Source organism: Mustela nigripes, chromosome 6 (genome assembly GCF_022355385.1).
Source record: "Mustela nigripes isolate SB6536 chromosome 6, MUSNIG.SB6536, whole genome shotgun sequence".
In the NCBI taxonomy this organism is placed as follows: domain Eukaryota; kingdom Metazoa; phylum Chordata; class Mammalia; order Carnivora; family Mustelidae; genus Mustela; species Mustela nigripes.
This window is the reverse complement of record NC_081562.1, coordinates 67541200-67566041: the sequence shown is the minus strand read 5'-3', so window position 1 is coordinate 67566041 and position 24842 is coordinate 67541200. Positions and strand designations below refer to the sequence as shown.

At 38.9% G+C, this 24842-nt stretch overlaps 1 protein-coding gene across 3 annotated transcripts in view; it reads right to left on the bottom strand.

Annotated features, from left to right (window-relative positions):
* ITPR2 (inositol 1,4,5-trisphosphate receptor type 2) overlaps window positions 1-24842 on the bottom strand; it is a 496325-nt gene that overhangs the window by 258842 nt on the left and 212641 nt on the right. For all 3 annotated transcript variants that reach the window (XM_059402747.1, XM_059402745.1, XM_059402746.1), the window contains exons 27-32: window positions 15909-15998; window positions 15666-15791; window positions 11890-12012; window positions 11061-11261; window positions 8753-9004; window positions 5822-5947 (exon numbers count right to left, since the gene is read on the bottom strand). In XM_059402747.1, the coding sequence (XP_059258730.1) occupies window positions 5822-5947; window positions 8753-9004; window positions 11061-11261; window positions 11890-12012; window positions 15666-15791; window positions 15909-15998 (918 nt within the window). The remainder of the gene's footprint in view (window positions 1-5821; window positions 5948-8752; window positions 9005-11060; window positions 11262-11889; window positions 12013-15665; window positions 15792-15908; window positions 15999-24842) is intronic.

Below are 24842 nucleotides of genomic sequence, written 5' to 3'. Positions count from 1 at the left end.
TGCAATTATATATATTGCGTAAATATATATATTATATATATTAATAGTATATTTATTTATATATATTAATAGTATATTTAGGTTAGAAACTGAGTTCAGGGATGCCTGGGTGGCTCAGTTGGTTGCCAGTCCCGCATCGGGCTCCCAGCTCCATGGGGAGTCTGCTTCTCTCTCTGACCTTCTTCTTGCTCATCCTCTCTCTGACTGTCTCTCTCTCAAATAAATAAATAAGATATTTAAAAAAAAAAAAAAGAAACTGAGTTCATTTTACCCCAAATAGCCAGTGTCCTCAAGTGTTATTTTGATTTAGTTCAAATCAAGTTTTGTTGAATATCTATTCCACACCAAGAATGTTCTATGTACCTAAGATCTATTGATGAATAAAATACATAAGAATCACTACTCTAGTGGAGCTTGTATTATTACTTTAATGTTACCAGGGTAAGCCAACTGCAGCTCCGGGGGCAAATCTAGCCATAACCACTTGTTTATATATTGTTTATGGCTCTTTTCCCTTCAGTAATTCCTATAACCATTGGGACAGAGGCCTGAAAAGCTAAATTATTAACTACCTTGCTGTTCATGGAGAAAGTTTGCTCATCCCTGAAAATAACCAATCACTTCCTTACTAATGGTAATAATTTATTATATATTAATATCTTACATATGTAAAAATCTGTTTGTGCCTGTTTTTTCATCCCATTGATATGCCCACTTAATTTGATGCTAAGCCTACACTACACTCGAGGCAAGTGTATGGAATTAAATTAAGCTAACAGGAGAGGCCTCTCTCGCAGACTTCATGCCCATCACCCAGTCAGCCCATCCCCCACCCACCTCCCCTCCAGCAGCCCTGGGTTTCCTAGAGTTAAGAGCCTCTCATGGTTTTTCTCCCTCTCTGGTGACTTCCCTTTCAGTTTTCCCTCCCTTTCCCTATGATCCTTTGCTCTGTTTCCAATATTCCACATATGAGTGAAAGCACATGATCATTGTCTTTCTCTGATTGACTTATTTCACTCAGCATAACACCCTCCAATTCCATCTCCGTTGATGTCAATGGTAAGTGTTCATCCTTTTACTGGGCATCTGTTTCCTTGTCTAAGGGGAAGTGATGTTACGTGTGGTTCACATTCCTCCCCTGGCCACCGTCACCGCTGGACTGGGGACAATAGCCCTGGGCTGAGTCATCATCTGAGACTTAACTTTGTTTTCAAATTCACTTCATAAGTATTTTTCACTTCAGGGGACATTTATTTATTTCACGAATACATACTATCTACCATGTGTGAGACATTGTTCAAGGTCAGATGTGCAGCAGTGAACCAAACAGACACACTACCTGCCCTCTGATTCAGTAGGAACAAATACAAATGCATATAAAAATGTCACATGGGGATGTAAGTTCGATGAAGACAAATGAAGCAAGTGAAGGGGGAGCAGAGGGAAGAAGTTGTTACACAAGGGTGGTAAGTGAAGGCCCCTTTGAGGGCTTCTAAGCAGGAACATGAAAGAAGTCTTGAGGATACTTGGAGAACCAGTACTACCCCAGGCAGATGCAAAGGTGCTGAGATGGGAGTTCAGGTATTTTCTCATAATGACCCAAATCCCCTGATTTTGAAACAATCATCAGTTACAAAGGTAGAGGAAAGTGTTTCTGCTCCCCAGACTCCAAGTTTAGCCACACTGGAACACAGACCAAAGTGGGCAGCTGTTTAATGCTCTGAAATACAGTGCAACAACTTTTCGTGAAGCTAATACCTTTGCTGCCTGCCTAAATCTGGCATATTTACAGAACACAGGTACTGTCTGTCAAGAAATCAGAATGGAATTACGTGTGGGAAACCCAGCACAGGCTTATTAAAAACAATCCTTCAGAAAGATTTTCTCACATGGGTCTTAGCAAGATAAAAGACTGGGTGCGGTGCATAAACACTGAATTTAGGAACACTGAAAAAAGTAAAAAAATAAAATAAAATAAAATAAAGACAAGGAAGTACGAATAGGAATATGAAAGATACTAATTAAGACTCTTTAGAGAGATTTACCTAAGAGCAAACAAAAAGAACCTGGTAGAAATGACTCCAGCACAACATGAAGGGAAAGGTGGAAGGTAGTATGAATGCAACTACATATTAATATTTCTCCTGCCTTGTAAGTAAGACTGTTCTCCAAACTTCTACTAAAATAATCATCTGCCCTGTGCTGGCTGGATCCCACCAGAAACCCCTTCCTAAATGCCATCCTTTCCAAACACTGACATAGAGAGAACCTGAAAGTGTATTGAAAACAGGAAGGGGAACAAATGTGAGAAGCTTTTAGAGTAAAGGCACCGGGTTAGACCCCAGCAGATGCCCCAGCTCTGCTTCTGGCTAGGCAAGTCACCCTATGCCAGTGAATTAATCTCTCTGGAACTCAGGGGCAAAATTATGATGTCGGTCTTAAGTTCTTTAACTTGCATGACTTTATTATTTGAAAGTAGATGACCAGTAAGAAGAATATGTTACTTATGGTAAATACCTACCGAACTGAATCATTCTATGTCGCTACAGAAGGAAGAAATAGGCAAAAGGTATAATCATAACAATTTGTCTCAATATCGAAAGCTTCTCACAATTAAAGTTATGCAATAATGAAACCGGTTATCTCAAATAAGAGTGAGAGGACTCCTGCTGGAAATACACAGGCAGGTGCTGAAGAGTGTGAGCCATGGGACTGCTGGTCTCTTCCAACCTTAAGAGCCTATGATTCTTGCAGTCCAATTCGCCACCTACCTTTCCTTCAGATCACCTTCACCATTCCCCACTGACATAAATCAGCTGGTCCAGGATGTCATCGTTTCACGGGAACATCTGCATTTAGCCCATCTCTCTGTCAAGTCACTACTGCGCATGTCCAGTTTCAAAGACATGATTTCTGGCTCTTGCCTGTACTGCCTGGTCCTCCTTTTGGGTATCCTCAACATTGTTACTGGTATAGGTATTGAGGAATCTTGTTGAAATTGCTTCAAAGCCTACATATTCCCTTGTAATAAAATACCAGTGACGTTACCATGATATGGATAAAATAGAGGATATTACCAGCTCTCTGAGTAAAGGCCACACATGTGCATATGCATTATCTCATTGAAGCCTCCTGACAACCCTATGAGGAATGTGTTATTGGATCCATTTACAAATAAGGAAACTGAGTCAGAGGGGTAAGTCCTTTGTTCAACGTAACTGAACTAGGAAGAGGCAGAATCTGGACTTGAACTCTGGTCTGGCTAATGCCTCTGAAGTACCTACTCTGAAACTACTATATTCTCCTGCAGTGGTTCCCAAAGTGTGGCCCCTGGACCGGCAGCTTCAGCATCACCTGGGAACGTGTTAAAAAGGCAAAGACTCACACCTACTGCATCAGATACTCTGGGGTAGGACTCAGCAATCTGTTTTAAGAAACACTCCAGACAATTCTGATGTTCACTGAAGTTTGAGAATTACTGATCTACACAACCGAAAAGTTGCCTAGGAAGCCACTTCTACTTTATTTAAACAATGCTTTGTATTTGAATTTGAGTATGTCGCCAGCTCCTCAATCTCTCTTCAAGGGCAGAAAGACAAAGCCCAGTTACGGAAAATCCAGGTTTCCTTTCCCTTCCCTGAAATAGGAAGGGTGATTCTTTGTCATTTTTGGTGAAGGGATAAGAGAGCTGCTGTTTTAAAATATAAATAAGAGCGAAACCAGAAGGAAAGAAAAAAATGCTTTTTACAGTATAGCTAAGAGGTTGTGGTTAGACATAATGAGTGAATAGACTAAAAAGATCTCAAAATTCCCTTCAAGCCTTTATATAATAACATTAAATGTCTACTTAATCAAAATGGTTAAAATAAAAAGCCTTCCTAGCATGCATGCTTTTTTTAAAAAAAAAAAGAATACATACATCATAGCTTTAGAAACACATCAGCAGCAAGGGTGTTTCCAGAGTGGCATAACCAACGGCTGTTACCACCAGCTTTCTTTGGTTTAAAAGAAAAAACTCCTTGTAGCTTTGCAGCTCATGCTGCCTAGAATGTGACCTTGGTCCTGTCAAACTTATCTGTAGTCCGTGGCACTGTGCAGCTCTGCAAATCAGTCTATAATCTCTTTAATATCTTCCCACACGTGCAATTTTAAAGCTCAGTCATTGGCATAAACGCATCCTTTACTTCAAGGTCTCTAGCGATCCTTGTAGCCCAACAGATGCAAGGGCTTTCACAAGGACATAGGGGTCAATATGAGGGATATGAAAACCGTATGTAAAATAAGATGATTTCTCCACAGGTGCTGGTTTGCCTGCCAAAGGCAACGAGTGGCTTTTCATTCTACAGAAATGAAGTAAAGTAAGGACTGCCTTACTCCACGCATGTGTGAACATGGTGGAGTTGGCTTAGCCCACACCACAGGGAAGGTAAAATAACCACATTTCACCCACAAGGCCCTTATGTCTGAGTCTTATGTCTGAGTCTGAGTCAGTGTTTTCTTATATCCCTCTTGTCTTCCTTCCTTCCAAAAAGGGTTGTAGGGAGGCAGGCAGCATCCATTCTTCTAAGACAGTGGAAATATGTACCACACTAACCCCCCTTTCCTCCAAATACATCGAAATAAGGCATGTGTAAAGCTACCAGTACTTGGGAATGTAGAGAGTCAAAAAACTGGGACAGCCCCCCTAAGTCATCACAGGTCTAAGGATTATCTATACACTATCTTCCATTGTGAAACTTTTTTTTTTTCCAAAAATTTTATTTATTTATTTGATACAGAGAGAGACATATCACAAGGAGGCAGAAAAGCAGGCAGAGAGGTGGGGAGGGGGGAGAAGCAGGCTTCCTGCTGAGCAGAGAGCCTGATGCGGGGCTCAATGCCAGGACCCTGAGATCATGACCTGAGCCAAAGGTAGAGGCTTAACCCACTGAGCCAGGCACCCAGGCACCCCCCATTAGTGAAACTCTTGTTTGAACATTATATCCCATCATTTCAAAGGGAAAACTAAAGATCAAAAAAGCTAAAATAATAGACCCTATATGTTATGACAGTTCAACATGCCAAAAAATGTTGAGGGGAGGCAAAGATATATCAACTAAAATTAACTGCTACCTATAAACAAGAGTCCTTCCTTCCTTTCTTCATTCATTCATTCATTTACTCAATTTCACTCAAAAACACATGCTAGACAATATCTAGAGAATGCCAACCAGCTCCACATGTCCTCTCCAATTCCCCCAAAAGGCCAAACGGGAGGAAATGGACTCAGTAAAAAGCAGGACCTATGTTGACTGACGAGTCAAACCAGATGATTCAATTTCTGGAGCTCTTTCCCAAAGAAAACTTTGAATAGGCAGCACTGAGCAATGCTAAACCTTGGGTAGTCTGGTCAAGTACCCGTCTGTCTGAAAGCTGTGGTCAAGGCGTCCTGAGATCTCTTCTATCTATGGTTTGTAATTGCATCCATGATAAGGGGCTGAATACAAATTGATCTCTGCCAATGTCTTCCCCATTCCGTGTAAAAAGGCCACTGAAATTCCACCTAGTAACATACCGATAGAGCTAGTGGTAAAAGTAGACATGGATACCTCATTTCTATACACACTACACTGGTTATTTTGTGTATATGAACTCATTACATCTCATTCACAATCTTGAGAAATGAATGCATGTGCAACTTTTTGAAAGTCATGGATTACATCCAAATTTGGAGGGTTTAATTCCAAATTTTCATCCAGATCCTTGATCCTGTTTAGTCAAAATATGTATCAAAAACATAACTAACCATAAAGCCGTGTTTCATGGTGAAAGTGTAACTCACCCTTGCCATGTCCACCAAGAAGTTCTCAAATAATTTCCAAATGTGGTTACTCGTGTAGATTTCTTTCATTTCCACTTCAGTGTCCACATAACAGTGATTAACAAAATTCACATAAGCAATTTTAACCTGTGCAAGTTTCAAATACAAAAGAAAGTGAGTTTTCTTCATTGTTCATTTTCAAATATCAAATGTGAAAAGTTAAATAAAATCTGGGTTAGTTACTATCGTGGATTATAGCATGTTTTATGTCTACGTAAGAAAGCATTCCCATATCCCTTTTCTTAACTAAAATCCCCTGCCCTCAGCGACTGGAATGCACAAGTACACCAGACTTAAACCAAGTCTATCCTAGTTGAGACACTGAGAGTCAACTGCACTCCCTTTCCCTGTCTTCCTTCCTCTTCCTCTCCCTTCCCTTCTCTCTGTCTCTGACATTCTGTCATTCTCTCTCTTGTCTCTGTCATTCTGTTTCTCTGTCATTCTTTCTCTGTCTCTCTCTCTCTCTGTCATTCTTTCTCTCTCGCGCTCATTACGAAAATGGAACAAGTTAAACTCCAAGAGGCCATCTTCCGCAAGTACATGGAGGACAATTATGCTCAGAAGAAAAGAATGAGGCAAAACCACAAAGGAAAATGGCACAAGAGATGGAAACTGACACTGCTTGAACCTCTTGAGCCATCAGAACAACTATCCTTCCAATTCCCAAATATGGAAGCCAAAAAAAGTCCTTTTTTTATTTAAGCAGTTTAAGTTAGCTTTCTGTCATTTGCAATCAAGAGAGTTCTAATATAACATTTAAATGTGTTGATGAAATAGTACTTTATTGCCATTCAGAAATATTTGTTACTATTTCTGAGAAGAAACAGGCTTGTAGTTTAGAAAAAAAATCATATTGAGATGTAGCGACATTCATTCTCATATTTAACAAAATTCCTCATAAAGGCCTGAGATGAGTCTCACCAACCTAGAGTATTTCTAAGGTATTGTAGGGGAGTAATTTTTGCATTTCTTCTCTTTCCCTTTTTTTTTTTTTTAAATGAAAATGTGATGAGGGGCATCTAAGTGGCTCAGTCAGTTAAGCATTTGACTCATGATTTCAACTCAGATCATGATCTCAGGGTCATGAGATCGAGCCCCAACTCAGGCTCTGTGCTCAGTGCGGCGTCCACTTGGGTTTCTCTCTTTCTCTCTTCCCCTCTCCCCAGCTCACAGATACTCCCTCTCTATCTCTCTCTCTAAAAGAATAAATAAATGAATAAATAAATAAATAATGGGATGGGTGCTATAAACCACCCCAAGTGCATATACATACAAAACCATGTAAATAATTTCAAGGATTCACAGAATCCAAGTTAGCATATAAGGAATACAGGACTGGCTTTCATAAGGCCAAAAAGCAGATGGGGTGCCTGTGTCAAGAACTGATTGTAGGGTAGGGACACATCAGAACCACTCAGTGCATTATCATAATCACCTTGACAGCAGCTTATATTTATTCATTGTTTGCTACATGCCAAACACCTTCAGCATTTTGTATGTAATATCTTTCTTAGTTCCATCCTCCAGCAATCCTCTCAGTTACATACTATAATCGTTTCACTTTAAAACGGTGCAAATTGAGGATCACATAGGTTAAATAACCTGCTGGAATCAGTCACAAATCTAGAAGTAATGGATCCAGGATTCTGACTCATTCTTTAATTCATTTGTTCCTTCATTCAAACCACATTTATTAAGTATAGACTCGGGTTCAGGTAATACAATGGTAAACAGAACAGCCCAGTTGCTACTCTCCTCACACTTACAATCTTGGGAAAGCGTGTGAAGGATGCAGACCTTTATTAACAAAATTCAAATGCCAAATTTCAAATTGTAGACTCTTCTAATTCTGCTGTGGGAGGTCAGGGAAGTGTTCCTTGCAGAAGAAATTCTTGAATCAAGATAAGAAGGGTGAAAAGGAATAAAGTAAGTGAACGTTAAGGGGCCAGAGTGGTGCGGTCAGAAAGACCAGAATGTGGGAAGAAGCACAGTCAGAATCAGGATCTCAAATACAGACAGAACTCATGAATTTAATCACTACAGTATTCCTTTCTTGGCCATCTCATTTCAAAGCAATCAGAGCATGCAGTACCCTTGATATGAAGTGTCAATAATTCCACAAAATTTCACAAAAATATCCTTTTAAGTCCATCACTACATAGGACTACTGGGAAGTTAGAGAAGTTAACTTAATCTGACACTTTTTTAAGTTACTACAAATTAAAATGTTTGGATTTCTATCATATCTGATGCATCACACATTTAAAAACTTCGCAACAATACACCACAACAGTAGAAAAGGAAGAGATTATTGCAATGTACATTCCTGGAAGCCTCATTAATCCTGTTGGCAGACAACCAATTTTTAATGAGTTTTTCCCTATTATCAGAGGCAAACAAGGACAGAGCATAAAAACTAATGTGTGAATAAAGCAAAATGTGTGTCCGTATTTCCAAGAATGCACTTATTCCATCAAGCAAGGTAAGCCTACAGAGTCTAACAGATGATACTGCTGCACCAGCCCAGCCCAGCCTATCAGTGATCATGAGCTATTTATGAAGCATCTATTACATGCTCAAGAACATACCAGAGGTAACAAGTCCAATCTCTGTTTTATCACATTGCCATACTTAGAATTTTAGAGACTCCTAGAGTAGCTTCCAGTAAACCCACAGTGGCTCTACTCTGAAAAAGTTTATCATCTTTCAGAGCTTCTTGTACAACTAAGAAAAGGAACTTTATATGCTCTTTTAACTCTTCCTAATTATATAGTGAAGTACAATTTCTTGACTAAATACATTATCTCATTGTAAACAGTATGGGGGCGTCTGGCACTTCTACACTCTTTATTAATAACAATTTCATGGCTGCTAAGCTTTTGCCAGGCTTACCTCGGGGATGCAGTCATCATGGGTCACCACCCTCACTATGTCGTCCAAGGGCAGAAGGGAATTGCACTTGATTTCAGTGTAGACGTTCTTCCCCTCTGTGCATGCTGCCAGCAGCTCCACCAGGGTGATGTGGTAGGCTAAGGGGCCACTCTCATCCCCTCGGTCTCTCTCTGAACACATCATATGGAGAAGGATGGGAAATGATGCTCTATCATTGTAAAATATCAGCACATCTTCACCCCCATTTATCAACTGAAATGATAATAAGAGAGTCTACATAGCAGTCCAAATGTTCGTCCTTGAAACTATTGCCAAAGATTTGGTCTATCTGGAAACACATGCATCTCTTTATAAACACACACACACACACACACACACACACACACACACACACACAGATAATATTGCAAAAGCAGAACTACACCAAGGCAGGATGGTAAAAAGATTCTAGTCCGATGCCAAGTGATTATTTATGAATACTATCAAAAACAGTCAGGGAGATGGGGAGAGGTGGATGGGGACAGGAATTCAATGGCGTGGATGATAATTAATCATTCCCCAGTGAGTTATCCCCTGAAATTAAACCCACAAAATATTTCAAGAAAGTTGCTTCCCTCTACTTCAAAATGGAAGATGCCATTGCCAAGACATGAGAAATCTCTTAAGTCTCATTTTACTAAAGCAGAGTACATTACTCCCACCCCCTTCAACAGTGACAGAATATAAAAGCATGTACTTTGAGCCAACTTGCAACTTCACAAGAATCTGGAAATTCCATGTGTCATGGGCACCAGCAGAGAATGGAGGTAAAATTGGAGAAGAGAGAAATGGAGAAAAAGAAGACTTAAAGAGAGAGAGAAAGAAACAAAGAAATGAATAAGCCAGTGGTTTCAGGATATACATTTTCCTTCCTGTTTTGTTTTTACAGTTTTATTGGAGAGTTCTAGCAGGTGGTAATTTTATTGCTCAAACTCCATAATATCTGTCTATTTTCAGTAACAATTTTCTAACCCCAATAGGGATATTTGGGGGATATGTTTTTTCTCTATTTTCATTACATTGGTAACAGATTTGAATTGATAAGACATCTGGCTTGCTTTGAACGTTTTGTGGAAAGAGAATGCATATGTGTCAAAATATGTATTATATGTCAACACAATATAATATTACAAATACTTCTTTCCACATAAAAACACTTCTCCTAGGAGGTGTCATAAATTTTTGCTAATTTTTATTTGCTACTTTCCCATTTTAATCCTTTCCTTGGTGATCATAATGCAAAATCAAATTAGCTCCCACATTTCTAGGCAATGAAGAACAATTACAAATGTAAATATAGATAAGGAAAAGGTAAATTTTACAAGTTTAAAATGTTCTTTAAGATGTTTAATAACAATAATTTGCATTAAAAATTCAAGGCTTTAAACTGATTTAATTTTAAGATTTCTATGGGGTAGGAGGGACTCACATTACATCAATGTAGAAGCCCCCCTCCCTACTATAAACTGAAAGTACATAATTGTGAAAATCCCCTCATATCAATATAATCTATTGCATAACTGTTTGATAGCCACGGTTGAAAGCTGCCTTAATCCATACAGGCCTTTATAGAATTATTAGGTCACAGAGCAATGATTTATCCAAATGGGCTCAATTTCTCCAAAGTACCACTTGGTTCCTAGTGAGTAAGTTACTCATTGCATAAATCTCATTCAACATCAAACATCACAATAAAGAGAGCAAAATAAATGAGGGGCTTCAACCATCTGTGTTTCTTAAATTTTCAACTTACGTTTCCACATATAATAAATCACTGATGGCTAATTTCTATTAATTAACTCAATTCCCTTCAAACCCTTCTACAAATAGTAACAGAGAACACCAATTCTTTCTTTCAGGAATAGATCAAAAAAAGGCAGTGGGAAAACAAACTTACACCATCTTTGTTACAGCTTGAAAATTTTAAAAATATAAAAATGTGTCACTTTCATTCTCAACTATAACATTTCTCAGAATTTTTTTCTTTAAAATGCACAAATTCTTGTGCTTGCTTCGGCAGCACATATACTAAAATGCACAAATTCTTTAAGGATCAAAAGGAAAAATAAACTCGGAAAATTATGCAATCAACTTAATGGTATGTTACTTCACTAGATTTAAACAAAATATACTTGTTGCGTAAGACATCAGGACGAAATTATTTTCCCCACTTATGTTGCGGGGGCTTTTCACACTACACATTTACAGAAAACACACACTTGCACACATGACTTATGTGAAGCTGTTAAAACGCAAACCAAGCACATACCTCTGTCATTACCATATCCTGGCATTTCTTCACATATTTACCATCTGCTTTTACAATCGTTTGCAGAAACCTCAGGTACTCCACGTGGCGGCCGTGTGTCTCGATGCAATGCACAAAGTGTTGCACAACTCTCTCGCTGATCTCATTGCAGAGACGGTAATTGTTCATGAAGATGTGCCGCATGGTTTCTGCTTCCAGGAGCTAACCAGAGAGGAACATGCCTTTGTAATTCTGACAAGATCAATTTTCCATTTTACAGTACTTACACTATTTTCCCTGCTTGTGATCAGCCTTATATTTTATGCAAAGCCATAGTGAGTTTCCTGGGCAAGCCTTCTACGAGATGCAATGAACTCATTCACCATTAAAAGAAAACTGAGCTCACAAAGGAATTTAGTTGGAAAAAAGAGTTATCATAAAGGTCGACGTGTTGGCGATGGGATTCTTGAGATTCATTATCAGTTACTCAAAGCCAGCTCTTCCCTAGTATCCACTGACACATTTTACAGTTTTCTATATTTCTCTCACTCATGGCACTGCCATTGTTATTGGTCCTACCACATTTTTCCCTAACGTTAAACTATATACATATAAAGGAAATGGTCACTTGCAGGTAAAATTCAGGTAGTATTTCCAGTTTCTATGAATATTTCCTTAATGAAAAAAAAAAAAACAGATTCACTTTTAGGGAGGAAACCCCTATAAGGAAAAAAATAAGCTGGTGAAGACTAATAAAATTCCATTCATCAATGCTGCTAAAATGAATCGGATGGACACTTAATCGGATGGACACTTTACAATCAATATTAGAAGTCACTAAAATACTTACACCGGGAGTTAAAAACAAATTCAGATGTTTATGAAGGAGAACTTGGTTCTGTGGATTTCCCCGGCAGAAATTCTGCAGGAAAGTGTGAGCCAGATTCATCACTTCGTTCATCTTTTCATCATTCTATAAGTGAAAGAGTAGTGATGAAACAAATAAACCATAATACCAAGTATTATAAAAAAGAATTTTCTTTCCCACATGGACTCTTTCCCTCTCTGCTACTGTGTTATGCTCCTCCAATGTGACCTTTCTGTTTCTACACCTCCCCTGCGCTCCCATAATCCCCGCTCTTACCATCAACCCCACACCATCTTCTAGATGTTTCTCACTTTCTCTTTATTTTTCCTTCAATTAATTACATGTTCTGCTCCACTATCTCAACCCCTCTTCGTTTCAGTCTCTCTTTCTTCCCAACCTCTCTGCTTGCCCACTGCATTCTCCCATCTGCCCACGGCTGCATCTTTCTCCCCACCCTTGTGTCCAGTCTTAGTGCCCATGGTTCATCTGTCCTGCCTTCCTCTCTCTCTCTCTCTCTCTCTCTCTCTGTCCCCTCAATGTCTCTGTTCCCTCCCTTTTCTGCTTCACCCCATCCTTCTCATCCCTCCCTTCTCTGGGACTTGCTCTTTTCCCAACACTTCTATGTATCTGAATCTTCCTGTTCCTTGTTTTTTCCTCTTTCCCTACCTTCTAGATCCTCCTTCTCAAACTCTTCCCTTCCTGCTGCTTTTCCCAGAATCCATCATCCCTCATACTCTTGTCTTGTCCCTAGTCTCTTTGTTCTCTCCACTCACTTTTCCTCTATTCCCACCCTTCTGTAAATTTCTCTCCCTCTCTCTATCTATATATGCATATATATATTTATATATGTATTTCTGACCTCATCTCAAGCTTCCCCTCCTCCCACCTTCACCCTTTGCTATTCTTATTTTTTATTATGTTCAATTAGCCAACATATAGTACATCATTAGTTTTTGATGTAGTGTTCAACAATTCATTAGTTGTGTATAACACCGGGTGCTCCTCACAACACTTGCCGTCCTTAATACCCATCCTTTTGCTATTTATCTCATCTATTTCCACCTCTTTGTTTTACCTTTCCTCTTTGCTTTCTGATCTCCTCTATTCCTCGAACTTTTGGGGCCCCCCTCTTTCTGAACACATGTATTCATAAGTTGCTTTCCTTATTCACGATCATTTTCCAAAATTCCGTAACACTATCTTTCACTTATAGGAATCTCAACAAGAAATTCCAAGTCTCAAAATTCAAAAAGAATGCAAACTTCTCTCCTTAATAGTAGCCGTTCAACAGTATTACTGAAACCATCTAAATTTTTTCTGGGTAGTTGATTATCCAATTTGTCATGTAGTCAGTATCAGAGATACAAAATAGACTCATGTTTTGAATGGTAGTTTTAATAAATAACTTAATGTTTTCTGTTTTTTTCTAAGAGTCTATAGTTTATGCCATCTATAACTAAACGAACAGCCCAAGATCATTAATAGACTAATTTTCTCATATATAAAATAGGGATGATTTAATTAGATGAGTAAATGAGACCAAAAATTTCATTCCTGACCTAAAAATAGGAAATTTTAATTCAAAATCTACTAACACTTTTCTTTATTTGTGTAATGCAGGGATGGTTCAAAGACATCAAAGAGACTTCAGCCACAGGAATACCCAATTCCCACTGAAAAACTGGCCAAGACAGAACATAGGAAAGTGCCATTGTATTCGACATTTCTTTGAAACTCTCCTCTTTTTTTTAGATTTTATTTACTTATTTGACAGAGAGAGAGATCACAAGTAGGCAGAGAGGCAGGCAGAGAGTGAGGAGGAAGCAGGCTCCCCGCTGAGCAGAGAGCCCGATGCGGGACTCAATCCCAAGACCCCAAGATCATGACCCAAGCCGAAAGCAGAGACTTAACCCACTAAGCCACACAGGTGCCCTCTCCTCTTATTCTTTGTTTGTTTGTTTCTGTACCACCCAGCTATTAAAACTGAGCAAATCTATAAACATAATGTAGTAGTAAAATACTGAGCACCAAGGTTTATTATTAGAAGAAGGGACTCGATCACGTGTCCAATGCCCATTTACAATATCAAAAATGAAATAATGTGGATAATAAATGCTGAGGATTTAATACCTTTTGTTATCTTTCAATAATTCTTTTATTGTATTCTGTGCCATAGAATGAATTATGCCACCTAAGGAAGGGTAGAACTGAGTTTATGTGTTAAAAAGTAAGCTGAATTGGAGAGCAACCCCATTGGAGTAGTGTAAGTCCAGGTGGGGAGAACATCTGCACCAGGAGAGGCCTGGCAGGGCAGGTAGCACCTGGGAGATAAGGAGGGCACCCACCCTGGGGCTGTCAGAGCCTGAGTGAAGGGCAGAGGGTGTCCCTATGGAGAAGGGCCCACTGCAGTGGTGGAAGATCAGGAAGATGAACTATTTACAGTATTAACAAATGAGTAACTATTTCAACACACACATATGGTCCCTGGCTTTGTCTATTTAGGGGGCCTAGAAGGATAGAACCCCAAAAGCAATACATACACTTAGCTCTCGGAACTTTGCTTCTACACATCATTCTCCCCCAAAACGGAACTGGAACCACTTAAAGAAATGGCTGGTTCCACATAAGTGACTCTTAATCTGACAAAACAAACTGAGGGTTGCTGGGGGGAGGGGGTTTGGGAGAAGGGGGTGGGATTATGGACATTGGGGAGGATATGTGCTTTGGTGAGTGCTGTGAAGTGTGTAAACCTGGCGATTCACAGACCTGTACCCCTGGGGATAAAAATATATGTTTATAAAAAATAAAAAATTAAAAAAAAAAAAAAAGAAATGGCTGGTTCCAGAGTTGGAACCAAAAAAAAAAAAAGAAAAAAAGAAAGAAATGTAAGGTGATCCTGGAATATCTTCATGTGTGAAAAATAAGGAACTACTCAAGAATGATGCACATGTTAGAGGACAGTAAAGCTAGCTCAAAGGGGAGCATCTGAGAATCAAAGCGCTAATCAGAGATGCCTAGCATAACCTAGGGAATAAAATGAGCACCCATAATTTACACAGATTAAAATAAATAAGTGAATAAATAGATTGAAAGTTTGATGACGAAGGGGATATTTACTCAGTTTCAAAGAAGCCCTCCACAAAATACTCATTAATTACCAAGGGAAAATGAGTCCTTCACCGTGGAGAATCCTGGCAGACACCATCTTAACCAAGTGATCAAAGTAAACACCATCAGGAATGGGACCAAAATCAAAATCGGGTGCCTCCTATTAGGGGGGAGTGGTGGGAAGAACTGATCCTCACTTCTGTTATGTTCCTGCCAAAGATGCATAAATGAGTCTAATCATAAGGCAACATTCACTGGCCCAAATGAAGCAACACTTTGTTTTCCAAAGTGTCAATTTCCTTAGAGTTACAGCAAGAGGAGAGGAACAGACATGACAACGAAACAGCAGCTGTTTCTGAAGTGAACCATTTTGTCAAAAAGGACACAGTTGAGATGATGAGAGAAATGTGACCAGCGCCTGAGGATGAAGCGGCTGTCAAGTGTCATGCTCTTTCCTGATCTGGAAGCTTGACACGTGGTTGTACAGAAAGAAGGGCATCCTTTTTGTGGGAACCACACATTAAAGGGCTCAGGGCTGATCAGCTTGGTGACTCACTTCCACGTAGTTCAGGGAAAAAATTCTTGTACTTTGGCTATGCATCTGAGATCATATCAAAATAGTTTTTTTTTTTTTTTCAGAAGTAACTAACCTTTTCATAGGGTATCTTCAGAAGATCCAACACCACCGAATGAGCTCCCATATTTTTCAGTAATCGTTGATGCTGATTCCGACACTTTTTATTCTGGACACAGAGTTTACTTAGTCTAATCAAAATCTTTAAAAAGAAGAAAATCATTAAATATAAGGTCTATAACATTAAATGTAATACGCAAACAAAAGTCACTTGCCACACAAATACAACCCCATATGAAAATATTTGACATGGACTGACCTCCTTCACAATCCAGTAGTTATTGCTCTTATTGCTGTCAATCTGAGGTTTCCGTGTTCCATCCTGCACTGGACTTAAAATGCTTGAGTCCTAAAGTAAACACAAGTATATATTTTTATCCCATGCATAGCTTTATAAAAAATTTATTTTGTAGTAAATAATAAATGTTTGATAATTACTTTGTAATTTGTGACTCGACTTAAATGTTTCCTTCCTTTTTTTAAGATTTTATTTATCTATTTGACAGATAGAGATCACAAGTAGGCAGAGAGAGTGGGGGGAAGCAGACTCCCTTCTGAGCAGAGAGTCCAATTTGAGGCTCGATTCCAGAACCCTGAGATCATGACCTAAGCCAGAGGCAGAGGCTCAACCTACTGAGCCACCCAGGTGCCCCTAAATGTTTCCTTTGTACTTTCTTATCCCATAAAAAGTTACTTGGCTTGAGGGAGTCAGGCAAATTACCATTTCCCAATAACAACCAAATTACAAGATAGATGGTATTACTAATAATTAATGAGTTAAGTAAAAAAGGAAAAGTTAATACACATAATATTAGCAGTGTATTTCCCTATACTAAATATACCACATATATCATCGCTTTATAGAGCTGATAGGAGAAGGAACAGTAAAAGTCCATGGGATAAAATAAGTAATTTGGGGGCACCTGGGTGGCTCAGTGGGTTTAGCCTCTGCCTTGGGCTCAGGTCATGATCTCAGGGTCCTGGGATCGAGCCCTGTAATGGGCTCTCTGCTCAGTGGGCAACCTGCCTCCTCCTCCTCTCTCTCTCTCTGCCTGCCTCTCTGCCTACTTACAATCTCTGTCAAATAAATGAATAAAATCTTAAAAAAAAAAAAAGAAGAAAAAATAAGAATTTTATCATCTGGGTTAAACTATAGGGGGAAAAAAGGTGAAGAAGCATATCATAACAGCTGAAAAAAACATTTCAGGGATGGATTGTAAGAACAGTTTAACCCAAGAATTCTCCACCAGGTTACCATGACATCCTTAAGAGTCATGACTTGGGACCAGCAAAGCATGTACAGAACCATGAAAATGAAGAAAGGAAAATAAAATTTAAATTAAAATTTTAAATTACTAAATTGATAAAGCTTATTAAGAGGTCCTGAAATGCCAACAATATTTCACTGTAACAACCATTATCTGTAGCAGTACAATAAAAAACAAATATAGAGAGTGACATATTTTAAATATCAACTCTTATAATTACTAAATAAAAATAAAACACATTGGAAATAATTTAATGCATGAGCATTTATTAAGACTTAATACATGCCTGGTACTACATAAAGGTGAGTGGATCTAAAAGAAATAGGATAGGGGCACCTGGGTGGCTTGGTGGGTTAAAGCCTCTGCCTTAGGCTCGGCTCATGGTCCCAGGGTCCTGGGATCGAGCCCCATATCGGGCTCTCTGCTCAGCGGGGAGCCTGTTTCCTCCTCTCTCTCTGTTTGCCTCTCTGCCTACTTATGATCTGTCTGTCAAATAAATAAAATATATTTTAAAAAACAAAAAGAGAAAGAAACAAATAGGATATGTGGTCATTTCCACAAGAAAATTACAGTCTAAGAAAATAAAGATTTGAACTGAGCAGAATTACTATTCAGAGAGAGAAAGGGAGAATAGCTCTAGCTTTAGAAACTTTATGAAGAGGTCAAGGAGAAGCCAATGTCTTGAAAGATGAAAACCATTTATTTATTTAAGTATGAGAGACAGGAGGAGGGATGGGGGCACTTGTTAGGTAAAGAAGTCACTTTAGCCAAAGGTCCTGCAAAAAGAGCACATATAACCGTGTATAGAAAGTGGTAAGAAGAGTCAGAGCATGTTGCAAGAGAGAGCATGAAGCAGAGTGGGACCTGATTGCTTTCCTGATTTAAAACATGTACAAAATAGCACGGGGATGAATGTTAAGTCCAACTTGAGTCAAAAACACACTGAACTTCTGACTATATTGACGGTATTGAGTTCTCACAGTTAAAGGGGACCCCAATCTAAGCTCAGGAAAAAGTAACAAAAACATGCAAATCCAATCAATGTAATTTCAGTTGTCCCAAGCTGTTTCTTTGACAAACCACAAAGTTAAATCAAACCAAGAAAAAGAAAAAAACTGCCCATGCTAGTCAAAGAATTCTGAGTAGAGAATTCAAGGACTTTCCCAAGTAGGAGAGTGGGCTGCCCAGTACTGACCCATCACCACTCCTTAGCAAGCTTTGTATTTGTCTTTGCTTCTGTTCCAGGCCAATACTGGACCAAAGATAGAAGCGTCCAATCCCAATGCAACCTTAGCAAATAGCCTCCCCTACCAATTTACAGAGCATATGAACATGTCCTCTTTTCCACCTGCAAATTCAAGTACCATCCATCACCCCTGCTGTGTTTCAGAAGGAAAAAAAAACAAAAAACAAAAAACAAAAAACTTTTGATTAATGGATTTTCCAAATTCCACCTCCTCTGCCTCCTCTCCCTGCTTCATCTCTATTTCCTATGCAGGAGTAGTTTCTGCTGTCTACTGATTCTTTCTCCTCTTTAAAAATATGGCCAAGTTGACATTAACCAAGCATTTTTCAGTGATATTGCCCATCCTTGGAAGGAGTCATGCATCTCAGCTTATGGCCCCACTAGATTTCTCAAAAGAATACTCTGTACCACAGTGTATTAAAATTTATTTATGTGCCAAAGATTCACAATCACCAAAACTTCCCTTAGCATCTGATTCTGTAGTCCGCTATCCTTTTCCTTAAGCCCCATTCTCTGTTTTATCGTGCCATTGATAGTCTTCAAAATTACTCTATCTTTCTGACCACCTTGTCTCTTTCACTCAACAGAAATGGAACTGTGAAAAGTAAAGACCATGAATGCTGAAAACATTCCTAATGTAATTACTATGGGAGTCCAGGGTTGTGTCATTTATCCATCCTAGCAAATGCTCGGAGGGAAATGAAAACCGTCCAACCTCCACGGCAGGTAAATAAAAGAGAAAAGAGAATGCGGAGAGACTGTCTGTGAGACAACAAACACTAAGTGAATCCTAGAAAGTTGTAGAAGAAAGTGTAAACTACATATCTAAGAGAAGCCAGTGCAGTACAGGAAGGAGCCCAAGTGCTGATACGAATGGAAACTATTTAGATGGAAAAAGACAGCGGGTTGGAGAATGAGACAAACAGGGTTTCTATGTGATGACAAAAATTATTGATGAGTAGAAATTGCAAAAGCTAGAAATATAATGAAATTTCCTTTTTCTGATCACAAAGGTGGCTGTTGAAATTTTAAAAGGCCATATTCATTTTTTTTTCTGGAAGAAAAGAAATATTAAAGAAAACCAAGTGTGTACTACAAACCAGGATTAAGATATGACCAAGTCTAAAGATTGATAAAGCTCCTACAATGGAAAGAAGATGTTTCTTGATATATGTCACCTTTAAAAAAAATCATTTGAAAACACAGGCAAAGCTTTGGCAGATATATTTAAGTCCATTTTTCAAACAATGACCTGAAGAAAAAACAACTGTCTTGCTTTAAGAAAAGTCATCTTGGGCAAAATGTACTACATTACAAAAAGCTAGGCTCTCTAGGTCAGCCCAGGGGAAGATACAGACAATGCTAAATTCCATAAGTATGGGAATTATGAAGAATAATTATTTTAATTTAATATTGCCAGCAGTCAACAAAAGGAGGCAGCACTGGAGAATTCAATAAGCCGCCCCATTCAATTTCAGAAAATAATTTAATGTAATTAAACGGAACAAAAATATTAACCCACAGAACATCTGGATGATTCCAAAGCAGATCAGGGGAATTTAAGAAAAATGTAAACTATGCAATTACAGTTAGGTTTCATTTTCTTATTTTGATGCCAAAATGCTCTAAGTAAAGGTATTCCAAAAGCTTTCCTCCAGAAAGGGCAGAAATTGACTATATTTTTTATATTCTATGTAACTTTGATCTTAGGTCAGTGGCAAAATCTACAAAGCCCTGACTTCATTTTAATGTCAAAATATTAGTAAGGAACAAAATGCAGAAGTACAACTTATGCAGAATTCTAGAGCTGAGTAGACTCAGAAAAAAATGCATAACACTCGGGCACCTGGGTGGCTCATTGGGTTAAGGCCTCAACCTTGGGCTCAGGTCATGATCCCAGGGTTCTGGGATCGAGCCCCACATCAGGCTCTCTGCTCAGTGAGGAGCCTGCTTCCACCCCCACCCGCCTGCCTCTCTGCCTACTTGTGATCTCTGTCTGTCAGATAAACAAATAAATAAATAAATCTATTTTAAAAAATGCATAACACTGAGAATGGTGCCATGCATGCAGTAGGAAACAACTGAATTATCCTTTTGACAACTGTGATGAAGAATAAATATGGCACTCCAAAAGTATTTGCACTTTATTATAATTATTTCCTGTCATCTGGAAGAATTTGAACTTATTTCTTCTAATGGAATATGGGAAACCACTTAGTTCAATGATTTCATAGAGGCAGCTAGATTTTTAATTGCATAGCATCTACTGTTACATAAACCAGTAGGTTCAGAAACCATATAGCAAGAATGGTCTAGAAGGGTCTAGATATTTCTAGAAGAGTCTAGAAATTGGATGGGTAGCAGAGTTCTAGGCAGAGATTCAAAGAGTGAATACCTAAACAAATACTGGTTCGAAATATAGTTACTGCAAATTTACTTTGAGTCAGTCAAGCAAACATTTATAGCAATAGCAAAAATCATACAGGGACGTGATATTGTATGAGCTATATGGTGAACTAAATATTGGCACCAATTAATGGGAATCTGAATTAATTTCAACCAGGGCCATCATGCTTATTAAAAAAAGAAGAAGAAGAAAAAAGGACTTTCTAAATCCCAGGATGTAGAACTGCCTGCATCCACAGCTGCATGATTAAAATAGCTCAGTGCATGTCTTCTCTTTGTCCCCACCCCAGTGAAGTTAAAAGATGTCCTTCCTCAGCAATGTTGTCAAGGCAGCAAGTCTGCCAGGCATTCTGCTCTCCATCTCTGTCCCTTGCCTTTTCTTCCTATAACCATTATTTAACTCATTTAGTGGCATCACTTACTAACTACCATTCTCCCAACTTCGGATGTCAAATCCCTTCCTTTCTCCTTCCCACCTTCTTCCAAAACATGAAAGAAAATCCAATCATCAGGCTTTTATATTTGATTCCCTAATCAGATTATAATTTAGTTGCAACTCCTCATAACAAATGTCACCTCCTTCAGACAACTGAATGATAACCTCACTGTGGAATGATAGATGTTTTTTCTCTCTCCCATCTAAGACTAACATCACATCCCAGTCATGTAGGAAGATACCTAGAGGGTCGCAGACCCCTAAAATCACCCTAAGTCTACTTACCTGACCTTGCACGTAAAGGTAGTTTGGACAACTATGGGGTCATGGCTGACAGTTTCTGCTTCCTAGATGGCATCTAAGGCTGCTTGAAGACTTGGCCCAAGATCCACACTGTGCAGAAGAGGTGGTGTCCACCATTACCAGCGATTAACTTCCCTCACACTTCCCTCAGTTCAAGCCCAAATAGTTTCCCTTCTAGAGAGTAAAAACATATTCTTAACCTGACCCTAAACCTATTTTCCTTTCCCTTTGTCCCAAGACAAATACAATATTGGTATTTTCTGACTCGCTTGACATCATTTTAATTAGTATTTGATGATGTTTAATCGGATGTCCTAGAAAACATCCAAATCTCCTCAGCCATCTATATCGCTGATAAATAAGGTACCAAAAAAGGGTATGTGTCACTAGATTGTATTAGAGGGATATTAGGAAAACAGGAATATATTGATGATGGGTATGTTCAATGTAAACTCATCGTTGTTTTCATAAAAATGCAACGGGAACCCATTATAGTACAGCAATGTCTAATACTTTTTATAATACTTTATTTATATAATATAACATATAATAGTTCTTATGTAATCCTCACCAGTATTATATAAAACTTAGAAAGGATAGACAAGCCTCTAGTCAGCAGGGTGACACAGAATAACAAAGCACCGTACAGGAAATGAAAACAGCAATATAATAGAGCCCTTAGAGACTATGTCCGCTACCCAACATGTTAGGTGAAAGAAGCTTCCCCACTCACAATCATATCACAACACTCTCTGAGACAGCTGTGAGAAGGGGGCGGTCCATACAGAATGGAAGAGAAAGCCATCAGCACCTTCTTTCAGACTCCCTCTTCAGCAAGCAATCACTACAGAAATGTTGACGCCTGGTCTAACAATATCTGCACATTCTGATGTAACTGAATCGACTTCTAGAATTTTCTTTTAAGCCACCTGCTGAGGAAAAGAAACCATGATAGGAACTTAGAATCCTCACTAACAATTTACATTAGGTTGAGTACAATTGGCAAAGTGAAGAAAAAAAAATTAGTGAGACAGTAACTGTTCTTGAAAACAAGAAGAGAAATATTAAGTATATAGTAAAACAGCATTAATTTTAAATGGAAGCCCAAAGGACAAGAAGGGAAAAGATTATTACAGTGGAAGTAATTTAAAGAAACAAATTCAGGAGATACAAGCATTACCTTTAAGAATTTGCATAACAACCAAATAGAATGAGGATGTGTAAAAGTATAATTTGGCTCAACACCAAAAATTAGTTTTTAGAAGTATGTCTTGTGAAAGGACTTATTTTTGTGGCACTCATCTATAGCAATCACCTCCTGCAGCATTTGCTCAGAGGCCAAGGACAGGTATATGTGACATTATATAAACAAATGAAATAAATATACAATGAAGTCTGGGGCAAAAAAAAAAAAAAATTTTTTAATGGAGATAAGAAAATAAATTTCAGAAAAGGAAAATTCAGGAAAGCATGCTCCAAAATTAACGGATAAAAATTCTTCATGCAATGACCACAGTGTTCCTCATAGATCAGGTCATGTAGGAAGGTTCTGCCTAAAGCACATGGATTCCATCTAAACCAAGCCATGAAGCTTAGACATTCTACCAGTTGCTTTTGTCGAGAGTTAGTCAATCGTAAGTTTTGCTAAAAATAAATAAATAAATAAATAATTTCCTTGCTGTGCAGAATCAAAGTACTACACTCAGAAAAGCAGTTTTCTTTGCAGATATCCTTCTAGAGGATCTGCCTTCTTGCTTGCTTGCATTATCAAAGGAAAAAGATCAGAAGTGGTGGGCAAAGAGTGGAAACCAGTTTTTGCTTTTGAAGAATAATAGCATGGGGCACCTGGGTGGCTCAGTCATAAGTGTCCGACTCTTGATTTCGGCTCAGGTCATGATGTCAGGGTCATGGGATGGAGCCCATGTCAGATTCTCTCTCTCTGCCCCTTCCTCCCTGCTCTTGCACTCTCTCTCTCTCTCTCTCAAAAATTTAAAAAAAAATAATGGAAAACATTTTTAAAAGAATAATAGCATATTGAGATAACAAAAATCATGAGACAAGGAAGGTGCGTCTTGAGGGAAATAGAGAAAAAGCACCGGAGGGGAGGGAAGCAAAGAAATGGAGGGAGAGAAGAGAGGAAGGGATTAAATTCATTCTCTCACCAAGGTAAATTCGCAGAAAATCCAAATGCCTATGAGGAAAGTTAATGCTAAGACAACAAGAAACCTCAATAATGAGAGTATATCATTCCCAGTGAAATGCAAACAGTCAAGAAATCTTCAAGGACTTATAAGTTTGTTTAAAATAATCACAGAGATAAAGTGAGGAATGACGTATCTCATACCACGTGGCTCCCTCTGTGGTTGCCACACACTCAGGCTGACTCCACAGCACCACTTAGCATAGATCAAGGATAGGTTCATCGGGAAAGGCAGAAACTACAAGCCAAGCACCAGCAAAAGAAGGGAAGTGTCCCCCATCCTTCTGTACTTCCACAGTAGGTGCTGGTGCTCTGCCAAACACCGGGATGGGTCTAGATTTCTGAGTAACTGCTCCTATCTCCACCTTGTGGTCACTTCTGATGGGGCAAGTGCAAGAACAACATACCAACAATTTGGGCACCAGGCTGTGGATTCAGGTGCCCATCGTTTACAGGAATTTATCAAGGACACACCTAGGGAGCCCATAGAAATTGGACAGCTCCTGCTGCCGAGTGGAAGCCACAGATCCCATCAGAAGCCAACCTGGTGTACAGCCTCTCAGAGGAGAAGACACTCCCTCCCACACTCCCCACGCTGACCCCCACAAACAGTCCAGCCAGCTTACTGTCTGCACAACCCAGAGTGAGCCCCCCAGGAACATCTTTCAGTTAATTCTGTTCCTTACATTGCAAATCCATGAAAACATCACCACCAACAACAACGAAGTGAAGCTGAGCAGGCAGATATGAATCTAGAATGCATGTGTGTGAAAAAGAACAAAACAGAAACGCTGAAAATGAAAATAAATAAATAAATAAATAAAAATGGTCCCTGAGCTAAAAACTAGATAGACTGCTCAAACATTAGACTCTAGATCAATAACACATTCAGTAAGCTTTTTAAAAAGAAACAGGTAAATACAGGTGGGTAAATAAATATAGAGATAGAGACCTACCGATACAGAAGCACCATTGTTGTGAAGAAAAATTAACAAACAAAATAAATAACATGAGCGGGAACTTCTCTTAGGAGGGCCATGATGCCCAAGTGACCTGCTTCTCAGCCCTAAATGAAGACGTGGATGAACATGAAGGGCAATCCTGACTTAGCCTGTTCAGATATGATTCTCTGAGTTAATCCTTCCTTCCTATAGTTAGAATTCAACACTTATTTGGGTTTTTTTTAAAGATTTTATTTATTTATTTGACAGACAGAGATCACAAGCAGGCAGAGAGGCAGGCAGAGAGAGAGGAGGAAGCAGGCTCCCCGCAGAGCACAGAACCGAGGCGGGGCTCAATCCCAGGACCCTGGGATCATGACCTGAGCTGAAGGC